At 43.0% G+C, this 17263-nt stretch overlaps 1 protein-coding gene across 1 annotated transcript in view; it reads left to right on the forward strand.

Annotated features, from left to right (window-relative positions):
- Positions 1 to 1130: 1130 nt before the first annotated feature.
- The window catches only part of LOC128430272 (multiple PDZ domain protein), a 41344-nt gene continuing 25211 nt past the window's right edge, over positions 1131 to 17263 (forward strand). Inside the window, exons 1-16 of the mRNA XM_053416303.1 lie at positions 1131 to 1218; positions 3913 to 3992; positions 5585 to 5751; positions 8211 to 8372; positions 8703 to 8842; positions 9452 to 9665; positions 10004 to 10126; positions 10346 to 10546; positions 11172 to 11274; positions 12328 to 12416; positions 13123 to 13357; positions 14286 to 14372; positions 14720 to 14799; positions 15005 to 15151; positions 16064 to 16234; positions 16897 to 17082. Coding sequence (XP_053272278.1) covers positions 3977 to 3992; positions 5585 to 5751; positions 8211 to 8372; positions 8703 to 8842; positions 9452 to 9665; positions 10004 to 10126; positions 10346 to 10546; positions 11172 to 11274; positions 12328 to 12416; positions 13123 to 13357; positions 14286 to 14372; positions 14720 to 14799; positions 15005 to 15151; positions 16064 to 16234; positions 16897 to 17082 — 2121 coding nt within the window. The 5' untranslated portion in view covers positions 1131 to 1218; positions 3913 to 3976. The remainder of the gene's footprint in view (positions 1219 to 3912; positions 3993 to 5584; positions 5752 to 8210; positions 8373 to 8702; positions 8843 to 9451; positions 9666 to 10003; positions 10127 to 10345; positions 10547 to 11171; positions 11275 to 12327; positions 12417 to 13122; positions 13358 to 14285; positions 14373 to 14719; positions 14800 to 15004; positions 15152 to 16063; positions 16235 to 16896; positions 17083 to 17263) is intronic.

Here is a 17263-nt window from a genome sequence, read left to right on the forward strand (position 1 = left end):
GCCTTGGATCTGTGCCTTAATATTTTAAAGATTTGTTTCACAGACCATCATAAAGAGATGATATCCTCCTGAGAAACTTTACTGTGAATCACCTCCATTATATATAATTATATAAACACAGGGATTTTGGGGAATTTTTATCAAGTGTGTTTGTCTGGATGTCAGGTTCATGGCTGGTATCTGTTAAGAGTTTACAAAATGTAATTAAAACCAGACGCTTTCTTAAACCAAATGTTGAAAACATTACATTTATATGTATTCATTTAATCTACTAGCTGCAGTTGTCAAATTATGGCTAGATGTACTTAGATAAAAGTTACCACTATGACATTGAATCTAATTAATTACATTATTTACTGAATTAATATAGTGTCAACTAAACTCGACTGAACTATAGTGCTATAAAATTATTTAAAATGTGTTATTTTTAAAAGGAAAACCGTTGTATATTTGACAGTACAATTGTACATTGATCTACATTAAAGTTCTGTACATATTATTGTATTGTACTGCTTTTCTTTTTCTCTTAAGTTATTTATTATAAGATGTATGATTATAAAGAGGTATCTGCCCCCCCCCCCCCCTGAAATCCATATCGCTCATGCTTGAGTACTTACAAGATTAAACAGTATGGAATGTACTCTAGTAGAGTATGTAATGCACTATGGTACAAGTACTCTGGTATCTAACTAATGTACCATAGTTTGTACCATAATGTGCACCATAGTATTGTTAAAAGCTAGGGTGGAACTCGAGTGCATTATAAATAGAATAAAGCTGCTTTGAAACATTTAAAAAACATCTCTTTTAATGATTTTACCTCCTTTATTCTGCTTTTTAAGATTATTTATAACATGTTGACAAACAGTTTTGAGGGGCCCCCCCTTGGAACCTTTATTTGGGGGCCCCAGTAGATTCTAGAATCTCCACTGGTTTTTACTTATTGTACATTTTGCCTGTGCCCCCCTGGATGTCTGGGTCCGGGGGTTTGACCTCCGGCCTTGGGTGCGGGGTGCGACCAGCAAGCGGCGCTTCAGTCGCGGCTGAGCCGGACATGTCCACAGAGGATCGGGTTACACTATGGTGACGCTACGCCCCCCCCCCCCACCCCCATCTTTAAGCCCCGGTCTGAGCGCCGTTAGCCGCGGGACAACACAAGCTGAGGCCGGGATACACCGTCTACCCGCCGGTGGAAAAGTAAAGGCTCCCCCGCTGAATGTAAGTGATATTTACTGACGGCTTTGCTTCGTGAAATGCTCCGGAACACGTATGTTCGATAACTTGTGTTTGTGTTGTTTTTAAAGCTAATACTCGTCTTTGTTCGCTGCGCGGCCGCTAGTGTCAGGAAAACACCCGCAGACAGACGCCTGTTGTCGGGTCACAGAACTGAGTAACACGGGCCTCTCCTCCGGTGGTAGGCACTTTTTTTTATGGGAACTTGTGAATAGACACCGTGGTTCGTTTGTGTGTTTTTTCTTGTTACCCTAAAAGCAGCGGCGGTGTGTTATCTTGTGTGTCTGTGGGACGCCTGTTGCGTTCAGGCTCCATGGACGAGGAGATGTGGAGGAAGACGAAGGAGGAGGAGGAGGGGTTGAGAAAAGCGGATTGTCCCGAGTGCTTTGGAGACTAGAATCAAAACACTGACTGGATTTACTAACTATACACACACTCTCACACACACACACACACACACACACCTACAAACACACAGACACACACTTGTGCTGCAGCTATTAACACGTACACAGCATCAAACCTATTTTTTTCTAAATATGCAACCTGGTGTTTTGTTAAAGAACAGGTTGTTATGATGTCTATGTTTTAAAGCTGCTGTACTTTCTGCTCAAAGTCCACTTTGAAATATGATGATGATTTCTTAAAGGGGAAGTTCACCCCAAAATGAAAATTCCACTCCTGATCTACTCAGCACTGTGCCGATGGCGGGGAGGTGGTGGGGGTGGTGGTTGTTTACAGGAGGAGGAGAAACATTTACAATACATTGCCAGTAATCCCAGTGGTCCCCGTGTCCCTGAAAGCATCACACACATCAGGGGAGCCTATAGAGATAAACTGATTAAAAGACCATATCAGAATATGAGAGGAATGTGTATTTTTTCCAAATTAGAACCACAATTTACTTATTGTAAGGTGTCTCAAAAGGCACAGTGACATGTTTTATTATTAATGTTATTACTGTTATTATTAGCAATATGAATCTGAAGTAAGGTGGCCATACAGTTATTTAAATGATAAGTAAGACAGAACGCGTGTCCCCCCGCCCATCAAGATCCATTATGTATTCCCTGGGGCAAAAGGTGAATATGCTGGAAAACATATCACAACATTTTTGTGTAATCTTGCATAGATGCAGAGAAACAAACATACCAACTATAAACAAATAAGGGTGACAACATAACCTCCTTGGTGTTGCTGTAGGGCTAAAGATAATCAGAGTTTTACACGCCTGTTATCTTCTCATGCAGCAAGTGATCCGTGCAGAAAATGTATCCGCTAATCAAAACACAAGCTGCACTATTTAATGACAGATGCGATATACTGTATTTCCAATGCTGATTCTTCACTTTGACAGCTGGGCACACACACACACACACATTTGACGAAGCGAATGAAACCACCAACAAACAAACAGCCGCTGTGGTCGATCCTATCTGCCACAAGTGTCGTGGCTATTCTAAGAGCCGGTATCGGGCCTTTAATTATCTTACCAATCTCCTTTAATCGTGTAATGTCTCCCTGAGTGATGTGATGCTTGTTACAGAGCCACTTATAAACTCAAGTATGATGTCCCTGAGATGGGAGCCGACAGCCATCGCACTAATAAACACACGAGTCCAGGATAAAGACATAAACACGTTCGTATGTTCTCTTCAGGCTTTGAGGGTGGGGATGTTAAGCAGCCTGTTAAACACTTGTGTATTTCGATAGCAACGTGTTTGTATGCATGTGGTTTAGCTGATGTCAATGTATTATAAAGCAGCATGTATTTTGGAATCACTGCAGGTCATGAGAGTAATACTGATATCTAGATAAAGTAATATGTATATTTGGAGTATACTGAGTAGTAGAGCAAATACCTGAACTTTTGTAATTGAACTGCACCAAATCTCACACTCTCTTAAATATCAGTCCCCTAAAAATGCTTGAATAATATCATCCGTGAATTATTCTCTGAGAAATCAAAAATGTTGAACAACGCCCCATCTCACAGTTGTTTGTGTAATTTGGCAAACTAACTAACAAACAAACACAGATGAAAACACAACCTCCTCTCCGAAGGTAAAACGAGGTCGAGAGCGTAATAATGGTGTAAGAAGGGTGTTGTACTAGTTTCAAAATAACTGATGAGATTGTTTGAATTAATGTGATAATTGATAGATAGAACTAAAAGAAAGCAGACAAAAACATAATCTCATTGGTAGAGGCAAATATGGTGATTTTTATCAGATGTATATTCATATCCAAATGCCACAGTGCGATGACTAAAGTTCCAAGAATGTAAATTACCAGTTGTTAATCCATCAATAATAGCAATTAGGAAATTATAAAGAAAGAAAGAGCCTACAGTAGATGTGTGCTTGTGAGGAGACCTGGCACCTCTCGCCTGAGACTCAGTAAAAAACAGTTCTGAAGCACAATGGTTACTCTGTGAGGTTTTTTTGGGGGTGAACCATTCTCCCCGAGATAAATACGGGTCAGACACAAAGGAAATAAATCCATTTTCCTCTTTCATGTTGACATTTTGGATGGAGAAAGTGTAAGAGGTCGGGTTCAGAGGAGCATTTCCTGCTCTGACTTCCTGTTTGTATGGATACGACTGACTCTGTATCCTGATGTCACACACAGTTCTCTGATTGAGACACAATCCTAACCTGTTGTGTTGTTCTTTCGCAGGCCTTGAAGAAAGGGGGGAGTGTGAAATTGCTGTGAAAGGAGAAGAATCGGTTGAGATTTAAAAATGATTGAAACAATGGGTAAGTTATTTTTTACACATACTGCTTGTAATATAAATAACGGTTTAAAATATGCATATGAAATATCAAACATTTCTTTTTCTTGCCTGACTTCTGCCCCGAATCGAACTGAATCAGCTTTAGTGTCTCGTCTTGTCATGATAACATAATTCAGTCTTCGATACCATCACTCAGTTTGATTAAGATTCATAACGATCACGATAAATAAGACTCAGACTTAAATATCGTTGCAGCACACGTACTGTGCATCTCTTCGTTTTCAATTTCCTTTTTTAAAAACGAGCACTTTTTAGAAAATGGGGTTTTGCTCTCGCCAGTTGGACGACCGTCTTCTGCTGGCGCCGAATCCCACGTTTGGCCGCTGCTGTGTGTTTCCTCCACCCGCGTAAGAGGCCCTGGATTCGGTTGAAGGGCTTGTGCACTGCCCGATGTTGCCATATCCGATAATGTTGCCATATATTTGATTGTTTTGTTTGTGGCCCGTTGAGGTTTCTTTGTCCAACTGTCGGCAAACGGAGCCAAGTTGGTGCCGCGAGCTTCTTTCTTTTAAGCTGCAATCTGTGGCGACTCTCAAGACTGCCGTGTTTATCGTGTGCAGTCAGGTTCAAGCAATGGGGCGTACCACTCGAGTTGTGTTATAATGTGAAGTGAGGCTTCAAATAAACACATTTAAAAGAAACCGTGCAGAATTAATTGTTGAATCGGACTAAAATTGAATTAGATTTTTGACGAGTACAATGTTTGCCCTCCATATGCTCTATTACATCTTTTGGAACGTGCACAAATGCAAACAGCTGCACAACCAATATCGCGGTTGTGGTGCGACTCCTCATTACGCACACTGAGGCCAGATCACTGCCTGCTATACAGCTACCTGCACTGGCCCCCCCCTCCCCCCAAAAAAACCACACTACCGAGGGTCAAGCGTGTTTTTTGGCTTGTTTACAGCGGCTGTTCAAACAACAATGCATCTCAGCGCAAACAAAAGTGCTTTGGACCTCGTGCACGCCCTATTAGGTGTTAGTCTCAGTCGGTGAGCCGGGGAAATTGCTTGATTTTCTTTCTCCAGATGACGTTGCGCTGGCCCAAGCTCACTAACAAGCCTCCCCGGAGTTGCTCGATTGTGCGGCTTATGCAGGGTCCAGCAAGCAAACTGTTGCGGGCTATGGTTCTTTTATCTCCCCCCCCCTTGACATCCTCTCTATATTCCTGTGCAACCTACAATTGACCCTAAAGACATAACAGGAGACTTTGCTATTCTGGAAACGAACACTTTTTTGAAAATCTAACTTTTTCTTCTCAAGGTGTAAAAACCTGATGTGGTTTCAATACAGTCAGGTCTGTTGAGCACATTGTTAAACAAATACAAATGGTTATGCACTGCTATATACTAAGGTCAAATCAAATGAGTGGATTTAACCCAGTAGATGAGGTCATTTCCACACACCCTTCCCTGTCTCACTATCTCTGCCCTGCACTGATAAAACCCCCCGGTCTCCTCACCTCTCTCCACCTCTATCTCTCCCTCTCCCCCGCATCCACTCCTTCACTCCGGGCCTGGCGCTGTCACCGAACTGCTTGACGGCTTGCAGACACGCAGCGTGCCTTGCAGGCGGTGGAGCGTCTCCAGGCCAAGCTGAAGGAGCGAGGCGAGGTGCCCGCCGAGGAGAAGCTCAGCCTGCTCAAGTCCGTGCTCCAGAGCCCCCTCTTCCACCAGATCCTGGCCCTGCAGAAGTCGGTCCAGCACATCAGGGAGCAGGTAATCCACACATCAAGGTCCAAGCGTCTGTGATAACACTCTGAACGGTATAAGTATTGAGTTCATAGGAAACATTATTTACTTTCATAAGCCTAACTGGGCGTGCAGAGCTGCAGACACGATAAATTAGGATGAAAGAGACAGAAATACCGCTCGGTTCCCAGAATGCTGAAGCACCATGGAAGGTCATAAATAGGTCAACACAATTATAGTCATTTAAAAGTTCTGCATTATTATTGTACGAGAATAAACACTGCCAGATGGCTGCATCATACTTTGCCTGCACACAAGTAATATAAACAGGAAGAGCCACGTTTGATGAGAAATAAGAGCTGATTTGCCTGTTTCCATCATTATGTTGGTTTAGGGGGGATGAGGCAGAAGGGGGGGGGGGGGGGGGGGGGGGGGGGTCATCATCAACTTATCATAATTTACCATGTGTTTTGCTTAGCTTGTCCGAGCAATATTATGAATCAATAGATTAGTGTGTCTTCGGGCACATACAGTTTATAGTTCAGAGACAGAAGTGCAGCAGGTCTATTGTCACAGGTTGTGTGATAATCATAGCGTTGCTGGAAGAAAGGTGGAATTTAAATTCCTGCTTTACCTGTTTCCTGGGCGACCGCTCTGATTCAGAATGTGACTCATGTCAAGTCACCCCCCCCCCCCCCCAACACACTCATTTCATCCAGCCCCCCCCACCCCCACTCATCCCCAGCAGTGTCGCTGCTGTGGCCCAAATTGCTGCCAGGATTCACAAGAGCCAGATATAATATGGATACATGAGCAGAGATAGTTGGCCTGAGTCAGAAACTCTTTCTCGAGCTGATTCTCCCCTTTGAGAGTTGGAACATTTGAGTGGAAGGAGAGAGCTCTTAAGTCACAGTGGGAAGGGGCCGGGATAAGCGCTTGAGAAAGGGAGACGGAAATATTTCAGCTATGCAGTGGGAGGCAGGGATGTTGGAGCTTTTTACTCCTGGTGGAATTTAGATTATAAAAGCCCTGCTGGCATTTCTGTGTGTTGGCGATTTAGCTTGTTGCAAAAGGGGTCGGTTCTATGTGTGTGTGTTAGTGTTTTACTAAGCAAGGTTTATCAAGGAGCCATCCATTGTAAAGTCCCTACAGATCTTTAAAGGGAATCCTTCCACATTGCAACAATGGTTTTCATAAACGACAACACACAACTATAAACTCTGTAGGTTTTTATATATATATATATAGGTCACAATAATATTTGTTTGTGAGTGTGTGTGTGTTTATAGAGTTTCCAAACCCAGCAGAACGTGTTTAGCCCCCTCAAGCAGAAACAATTTGCAGAAAGTGTGTATTTTGTGTTTTGTTGTTACACAAGAGCCAGACACAGAGACGCACACACACCCAGTGTCCGTCGTCTGGCTCCACCAGTTAGGCCTGGCTCAGCCCATGTCGCTATGGTGACAAGGCCCCTCTCTCCAGTGAGAAAGAGGCCACGGCGTGAAGTGGGGCAGAAACAATTTCTTAAATGTGCAAGAACCAAACTGGAACTTTAATCCTCTTAGCAAGGCCCCAGCTAACAAAGCTTATGCATGAGGACAGCAACTTAGCAGCGTGCTACGCTAACTTAGCCCAGCCCATAGGGTTTGGTTTGCACCCTGCAGCACTAACGTGTCCTGTCCAATGGAATTCAGTGTCTGATAACTAATCTGGGACCGTGTTTAAATGAGGGCACAGTTTTACTGTCCTGAACTCTGAATGTTGCACAGTCAACTTCCCTGTGCAGACACACAAGTTCACAAAGACAGTCTCTGCTCGTCAGGCCAAATACATTGTTTATGAAATGATCACTGTGCATGGACGTGACTATATGAATCCAATCCAACTCAGATGACCGCAGACATTAAGGCTTTTGGCTAATGAAATTGGGAAAAACACAGTTTCAGGCAGTCAACACGTTCATGTAATTCATCTGTCACAGAAGTAAAGTCATTGCAGTAATTAAAAACCCTGAACCGCATTAAGGCATCCAGATGGCCGGTGACGCTTCTCCTGCACCATGACAGAAATATGGTGTTTGGAGCCTCGTCATTGTGGGAACATCAGCTAAGTGCCATTATCTCTGTCCAAGGATTAGGCCGCCACAGATCCTGCTTATCATGGCGGGACAACAAACTATCCGTCATCCCAGTGGTGTCAAGACATCTCCAATTCAGGGTTTTTGTGTCTAAAATTAAACTTGATAAATGATCATGAGGGGGATTAAACACCAGAACTCCTGCTGTGTGCAGCATCAGAAATTCTAATCAGTAGAGTTCAAACTGCAAACCTGACATTTAGCTATTTCCTTAAAGGAAGTCCAGTGTCTTTCTCAGTTTTGATTTATTTTTGATCTTCTTCCAATGGTTTTGAAAATGCATTTTTAGAATAATCCGCCAAAGTGCAGCATCAGTCACCACATGTCTCGTTTGTCTCTATTTTTCCAGGGGAGTGTCCCGTCATCACGAGGCACTGACACCATTGATCAACTCACAGCAGCGAAGCCCAATGGAAGCCACGTTTCCTGCTCAGATGCATCTGACGCTACGCACACTAATGGAAAGACACCGTCTGAAGAGTTTGAGCACATCATCCAGTCCATGGCACAGGTAGAACCAACTGGAAATCCATCCTTCTTGAATGATATAATACCTTAAGCTTATTGTTGCAGTCATAGTAGATTTATTACCACATTTTTGTATTCTTTTTAAATGTTTTTGCTCATTTTATCTGACAAACACAAACAGGTATATAGCAGATCCGTATTTCAACTCAAGCTAAATATCTGAAGACAGTGAAAAATGAGGAGCTCACACTGTAGACAGGGCTCTCCCCTCTCTCGAGGCACTTCAAACAGACTTCCAAAGCCTGCCTGTGGCTTTGATGCTATAATGAATCAGCGAGGGCCCAACGTGTATGTGTGTGTGTGGATGACACAGGGGCGCTACGTGACTCATGTGGAGCTGCAGAAGCCTGTGTCGGGGGGTCTGGGCTTCAGCGTGGTGGGTCTGAAGAGCGAGAACCGTGGCGAGCTCGGCATCTTCATCCAGGAAATTCAACTGGGAAGCGTGGCTCACTGGTAAGAATCCACCTGCAGTTATTACCTCCACCAGTTCGGTTATGTCATCATCTGTGTTCGTTTGTTATTCAGGGGGCTTGTGCAAAATTGAACAGAACCAATTTCCATGAAATTTAGAGGAGGGGTGGGAGATGACCCGAGGGAGAATCGATTGATAATGATGGAATAGGATTTTTATGAAAAGAAATTAGGCATACATGGAGTGCAAGTATGTATGAGCAGGTTAAATATTTTGCAGTTTGTGAAAAGAAATCTGTGGTATCTGATCTCAATTCATGTGTTGGTTGAGGTGTGTGCTCTCTGAATACCCCTCTAGCCCAAAGAGAAATGAAAACACAGATATATTTTTAAGACAGAGTCAAATCATTTCACAGCAAGGTTTCAACATTTAACTAACTGTTGAATTAGAAGTACATAATAAGATACTTCTGTTTCGCTTAGATGGTTATTTTCTGATGTTTTCGTCAAATTAAACATTATAAATGTGGAAACTATTATTTTCACAACTTCAAAACATCTCCAGACTTGATTTAAATATGAACATTAATGACAGCATGTACTACACTCTGCCCTCATCTGAATCACCCACTCCACTTGCTCCCCACACAGCGATGGGAAGCTCAAAGAAGCCGACCAGATCTTGGCCATCAATGGTCAGCCCCTGGACCAGACAGTGACCCACCAGCAGGCCATAGCCATCCTGCAGTGCGCCTCGGAGAGGGTGCAGCTCATAGTGGCCCGAGGACCGATACCTCAGCTGGCCAGTCCCGTGGTGTCCCGCACGCCCTCCGCCGCCAGCACGCTGTCGGCCAACTCCAGCACGGTATGAATACACTCGACACTGGGCTCACAATCTGAGCAGACTTGCAGGAACAGATTGTCGTAAACTTACGCAAAGACACAACTGAACAAAGACACATAGAAACAGCTCAGTCCTACACGGCAGTACAGTGTGAATACAAAATTCAAAGGCAGACGATCATCAGAGAAAATCAAGGCGTGCTACATAAAAGTCATCCTTATATTATAATACAAAAACACTATCTGCTTTACATATCCAAAGCCAAATCCATAATAACTGAAACACTTTGTTCCTGAGTTAATTTTCTTTGCCTCGTCTCCTCACTCGTCTCACTCTTTCTCCCTTTGCAATTTACCCAGTTGCAGCACGTCGAGACCATTGAGCTAGTCAACGATGGCACTGGCCTTGGATTCGGGATCGTGGGAGGCAAGACCACCGGGGTCATCGTCAAAACCATCCTTCCTGGAGGCATAGCTGATCAGGTGATTACATTGAGGCATCTCTACTTTGTTTGGGGACTGGGAGGCTTAAGCACTTTGAGGTGTTGTTTGTTCAGTGAATACAGAAAAATACATTTTCTTGTAGTTTACACTTCGAGGTGTTTCTTTTCAGCTGGGTACACAAGTTAATTACAAGCTAGCACAGAATCAACTGTCACCTTGTGTTTTGTTTGACTGAAACTAATGCGCTCTCTACCTCAGGACGGCCGCCTGCGCAGCGGGGACCACATCCTGAGAATCGGAGACACTGACCTCCACGGCATGGGCAGCGAGCAGGTGGCGCAGGTCCTCAGGCAGTGTGGCAATCGGGTGAAGCTGGTGGTCACCAGGGGCCCCGTGGAGGAGAGCGCCTCGGCCTCGGCTGTCATGCCAGTGGTGCTCCCCACTGTCAATGAACAACAGGTGAGAGTGCTGCTGTGATCCGACACAGATCCCGACAATAAGGAAACGTCCTCACTTTCAAATAGATTTGTTATGATCCGCGGTATCTCCAGAGTGAAGCAGTTTCTCTGTAACAAAACAAGATGACTGATTATCACATGCAAGTGCTCATTCAGAGTTCTGCAACATATCAGAGCTAAAGTTCAGCTCTTTCATCGCAATTTCTTTCACCTTTTCTTACCTCTTGACAGCTCTGGATATATGGAATTAAAGAATATTGCAGGCTACATCACCTGTGACTCACACACTGGAGAGCGGCTGCTGCTTTACTGCCTCAGAAACAGCACTTAAACTGCACTTTTTATTGCTACACTCAGCTCTCTGCCCTAAACATGAATGAATTCCTGTGAGTCACTGAATGAATGAGGAACGTTATATCCTTTTGATGGCGCACGTTAGCTGGTGGTTTTTTGTTTTGTTTTATGGCTCAGAGTGCTCGTTCATCAAGGTTGAAAAATGCATTTTGGTGACCATGTGGGGCGTCGGATGAGTTATGTGTCGCCGTTTGTGTTTCCCCACTGTTGTCAAATGAATTATCATTAGCGTTTATTGGTTTGGTTGATGCTGACCGTTAATCTTCTCACAGGGCTACGAGGAAGAGGAGAGTGAAGCGTTCGATGTGAGCCTCACCAAGAACAACCAGGGACTGGGGATCACTATCGCTGGCTACGTTGGGGATAAGAATTTGGGTGAGGAGTCGCAGATTACCTTGTTTTGATTAATGATCATTTAAATGAAAATGTCATATCGATGTTTAATTCACTTAAGCTGCGCTAATCTATGCTTTTTGAGCATAAAAATCAGATGGATCAGATTCCTAATGTGAAAGAGTATTAGCTGTCTTACAACCTAATTTTATCCATTGCAAATAAAGATGGATGATGCGTCTCCACTTCTTCCCACTATTCAGACATAAAGCAAAAATATCTATAATAATATAATATATACATAATAATCTGTCTGATGTCTACCAAAAATATCCATCTTAGAGGGAAAAAAATGTATGTGTACTTTTAATATTGGTCCATTTCCCATTTACTATAATGGACAAATCCCTGGTTTTATCCTCTGTCTATAGTGTTTTTTTTAAATCTTTTAGTTTATTCTTTTGGTTTTTAGACCTGCCTCTTATCAACACTTTTTCAACTTGTGGCTGTAACTTTTAGCAAAGCTGATCTGATAAGGCCGTTATTGAAAAGTAAGCTTTGTGCATGTTTTCCTCAGGAGTCCAAACAGAACTAAAAACTGTGAATACCAGACTTATTTTTATCAAGTGGAGAGAAGCACAACTTGTGCCTGCTAATGTCGCTCCATGTCTAATAGATATAATAACTGTTCGCTAACACTTTGACGACAACAACTTTATATGGTAATGTCGGGGTTGTGTTTTTAGCTATTATGTGCACACACAGTTCATGCACTTCTAACTAAATTTCAAAATACAATTCCACTTTCTTCTATTTGCTTTAAAAACCCCAGTAGTCGGCCACAACATAATGGCACCACAGATAGCATTTTATTATTACCCATTATATTCGTTGAATTAAATTGAACATCGAATTGCCTTCGCTAAAATGAACTTCAATGATTATGACTTATGCAACGTGCTCTCCAACACAGACTCCTACCATTAAGCTTGAACATCTGTTTCTTTCTCTCCTTGGGTCTGCATTTATAACGTCACGATTCACGACTCCTCTCCTCATCCATCTTGATGTCTTTGTCTTCCTCCGACTGCTCAGAGCCCTCTGGTATTTTCGTTAAGAGCATAACAAAGGACAGCGCCGTAGATCAAGATGGCCGCATTCATGTTGGAGACCAGATAATCGCTGTGAGTACACCCATCATGTTTTTTTGGAGCCATTACAATTTTCCCTGTCCGCAGTGGCACGATTATAAAGTAGATCACAATCATCAGATTTGCACATTCAGCCATTGGAGGGGAGTTATGAGATACATCATTTGGGAATAATTCACAATCAATTAAAAGATCATAAAGGATTTTTTTTTTGTGGTACTTGTGACTCTGAATAAAATAAATAGTCTCAATTTAGCATAATGGGAAAATTAGGCTCTAATTTAATTTCTGCAGGACATTGACAATGAAGTGAGATTGTTTTGAATCCTATTAAACATAAATCACCTTTGCCCTGCGTTTCCTCGAGTTCTCAGAGACTTGTTTTGTTCTGTTGCATTGATATATGTTTGTGTGTGTGTGCGTGTGTGTGTGTGTGCCTTCTGTGTGTTTGATTGAGGTTTGCAGTTAAGTGTAAATGATGATGTGCTTTAGGACTCAGATTAGGAACTTAATTGACTGTGAATTATTTAAATGTATGGAGTAGCAAGCGGCCCTCAGTGATCTAAATAAAGGGAACTGCTCAAATAGATGGGAATGCTCATGTGCAGCACTCTGTTCCCGTGTATGCCTGCTGGTGTTGATAATTGCTCTAATCAATCTTATTTCAATTTCAACCTTGTCAAACAAGCTCTTTTGCCCTGATTTAATCCTCCTGCTCCCGAATGATCGCCCCCTGCAGGTCGACCGAGTGAACATACAGGGATACACCAACCAGCAGGCCGTGGAACTGCTCAAACACACCGGCCAGGTAGTCCACCTTCAGCTGATCCGGCGGGGCTTCCGGCCGGACGAGATCCCCCCCGCCGTGACCCCCAGCGTCACTATCCTGCCGTCCTCCACCACCATCCCCACCACCACCATCGTCCTGAGGGAGCTGGAGCTGGAGAGGAAGGAGGCCGAGGAGCCAGTGCTAGGTAGGAAGGATAGAAAGTGAGAGGAATTTAATGAGGGAGAAAGAAGGAAAACAGATTCTTTGTCACTCATCATCCTGTCAGGAACAAAAAGTGTCAGTTATTGTGTGTCTGTGGCTCAGACAGGAGTGTTCACCGCGCACACAGGAGTAATTTCCCCGTGACTCCAAATGGAAATTTCACCCACTTAAATCCCGAAGGTTAAAAACAGAAACACAACTTTCTCCAGACACATGAAAACAAATTAAATTCAGTCATAAACTGATTATGAATTACAATGTCATGATGAAACTGTCCCTTCATAGAACCAGTAGCTGGTGAATTTATTCTGTCCTAGAAAGTTTTTGATTGTTAATTATATTGAATAGACATTTAACAAAGGGATTTATCGCTGAAAATGTATTACTTTTAGCAATTTAAAATTAAAATAAAGAGAGAACGCCACATTACTCTTCATCCTCACGTTTTTAGTGAGATAGATGGACAGGTAGAAATAACTATTTAAGTAACACACCTATTTAGTATTGGCACTGCAGTACTTAATAGTAATTTCATGTTCGGTGCTGTGTTGAGCTCCTATGACATAAACAGTGGCATGAAAGGGTACCAGGATAATTTAATATGTATTTAAAGTGCTGGCGTGTTTCGGGACTGTCATCAAGAACATGCATATTCTCTGTGGACCAATGGGGAAATGAGATTAGCTCCTCTTCTAGACGGACAGTGATTATGAGTGAGTCAGACGTGCTCGTGCTATGTTGGAGGAATTAACAGATAAACAGATGCTTGCTTTTCCAAATCAATTCGGCGTTGATGTGTACGCAACTTGGAGCCGATTACTTTTTCCAGTAGAGCCGCGTGTGCCTGTGCTGTCAGGTGTCTGTGCCGCTGCCTGCTTCTGTCCGTCACACTTTTCATCGTGTGCTTCCAGTCACCGCAGATGAAGAGCCGCCGCAGACAAAGAGTGAAGGATCTGATGTCAGCGCAGCCATGGATCAGCTAACAGAAGACAAACATGGTAGGAGGCTGGGACTGGGTTTTTGTACAGCGGGAGAGATAGTGGGCGCGCGCAGCTGACAGATAAAGGTTCCTCGTTGTCAGGACCATGCTGACTAGCAACACACAACATGAGGAAATAGGGAGACGGCTGCTGTTAGTATTTTCACAGGCTGCAGTAAAAATTGAAGAGAGACAGATAAAAAGCTTTTTTTTTATGTGGGTCTTCTCTCCAACACATCCCAAGTACTTTGGAAACAGTGATGAATTTATGTTGCGCGGCCGGCCGTTAATATCTGATCATAAATTTGCCTTCATGTTGTTGTGCTGTATTTTAACAACAAGTATTTTGTTTTTGTGTTTCCCCAGAGATGAGGCTAACACCCTTCGAAGAGGAACGACTGATGAAGAAGTGGGAGGAGATTCTGGGTCCGAGTAATGAAGTAGTTGTAAGTTTCCATTTCAAAGTGAATTTCTCTCTCTCATACATCAAATTAAGTTCAAGGGAATGGTAAACAGCTCAGAACAAGTTCCAGAAATGCAAGGAGGAATCTAGCTGTTAAAAAATGGTGGATTGAGTCATTAATGTCCAGTATTTAGGGATAACAAATGTTCACTTGCTGATTGAGGTGTGTTTTGTTGTTCCCACGACAGGTGGCTCAGGTGGAGAAGTACAGTGAGCACAGCGGCCTGGGGATCAACCTGGAAGCCAACAGTGGACATCACTACATCCGCTCTGTTCTACCGGAGGGACCCGTTGGTCGCTGTGGCAAGCTGTTCAATGGAGATGAGCTGCTCGAGGTAGGCCTACACGTTCACTTTAACAGTGGAGACCTTTTGATACTATATCAAATATTTAAAGAGGTTTAAATATTTAAATGTTTTAAGAAAACTACATTGCTCACTGGGCACTTGAGCATGTTACAGGTGTATATATATATATATATAGACATGCATGTGTTGACGGTATCAGAAACTCGTATTATCTCAAGATTTAAGTTAAGGTTTATAAAGGATAAATGCAGGGTTGAATTTCACCACAGGAATTGCTAAACAAATGAAACTACACGAAACTATATATTTTGTATAAATTAAAGGATGGTAAGGTCAAAAGGTCGCCTGGCATCAAGTGAGAAGCTCTCAGCTCGTTTTAAAATTCCAATGTTCATTATCATTCGTCGTAGAATAGACCTGCAATCAATCAGAGCAACAAAGTTTAGACGTAGTACAGAGCGATTGAAAAATCCAAACAGACTTGAATGTGCAGTTCTGGTCTTTTATAGAAAACTGCTCTGCTCTGAAGTTCCTCTCAGCTCTACAGGGCAATCTCCAATCTTTCAGTGCTTTGTTTTGGATTCACAGCCTGTAACTTAATCTCACTGCACTCGTTTCCAGCCCCAACAGGAAGCTACTTTCATCAAAAGAGATTTAAAAACCAAGCGTAGGCTACATTCTCAGCACCAACCAGAACGCAGACTGTGTAGGGATTCAGTCGCTACATTGCCAGATACAGTATCTCCCTCAGGAATTGGTGGAGACCAGGCCAGAACAAAAAGGAAAATTAATATTAAACTTGAATTTGTATGGTGGCTAGAAATGTAACCTCTAATAAACAACATGAACAGTTAAAAAAATATTGTATCAATATTGAGTTCACAGCTCAAACAGTTTTCCTCTTTACCCAACTTTAAAGATAAACACTTCCTGTCACAGGTCAACGGCATCTCTCTGATCGGCGAGACCCACAAGGAAGTGGTCCGCATCTTGAAGGAGCTCCCGCTGTGTGTGAGCGTGACATGCTGTAGACCCGCCCCTCACCTGCAGACTGACATGGACGCTGTTCCACCAAAACCAGAGGCTTTGCCCAATCCATTCAAACTGAAGGTAGAACATCATCATACGTGTTACTTTTGAAATGTTTACATCCCCCGTGACACAGATCTTGATTTTATACGGTTTGAATGCAAGTGATCTTTTCAGCCTCACTGCTAAAATCATGCAGGTGATATAACTTACGGAGCATTGCAGCAGACGATGCGTGTAAGAGTGAGAAAGTCCCTGCATCATCATGAAAAATATCCCTCACCCCCGCACGTAGGAAAAAGGAATGATGATTGGAGAGCGATACTCTCTCAGTCCTCCTCTTCCTTTATAGCCCATCAGCCGTTATCAGCTTAGCCTGGGCTGTCAATCGCTCCATTGCCAACCATGATGGATTAAGACTTAGCGATGAGCAGGGGAAGGCTGAATGTTTATTAAAACCGATTCTAGTAATAACTCAGCGGCAGCAGCCAGCAACATTTTGCTCGATGTTTGAAACATCAAAAGCAGCTTCTCTTCGGGGAAGGGGGGTTTTCATCTGCACCAGCTTTATCTGTGATAATGCACTAAGGCCCGACCATCCCGAAGATATTTCCCTTGTAGCCACTGCCAGAAACCTGAGCCAAGAACACAACAAGAGGGTAGCAGGCTATAGTTTGGGAGTCAAAGTCATGCTGTTAGAGCATGGCTTCCTCACTGTCTTTTTGGGCTTTTCCCCCCTGCAGAAAGAAATAGACCTGAGCAGCATACTGGCTGCAGAAGAGTCAGAGGCGAACAGAGGAGCGGCGGAGCTGGATACTGTGACAGAGGAGGCAATAGGATCTCCTTTGGCTATGTGGGAGCTGGCGATCCAGAATATCGAGCTGGAGAAGGGCGAAGGGGGACTGGGATTCAGTATTCTGGACTACCAGGTGGGAATTGAATGAGAAACTGCCCAGCTGTGATTGTTATGGCACAAGATATTTCTTTGTCTTGTTTTACATAAATATGTTTGTGTAGTATGAGTTTTAAAAGATGTTCCTGTATTGTTTATATTCTAATCTCTCATTGAGGCCACAATCAGATGGACATTTTCATAGTTTTGAGTATTTT

The sequence above is a fragment of the Pleuronectes platessa genome, chromosome 23, assembly GCF_947347685.1.
Source record: "Pleuronectes platessa chromosome 23, fPlePla1.1, whole genome shotgun sequence".
Classification (NCBI taxonomy): domain Eukaryota; kingdom Metazoa; phylum Chordata; class Actinopteri; order Pleuronectiformes; family Pleuronectidae; genus Pleuronectes; species Pleuronectes platessa.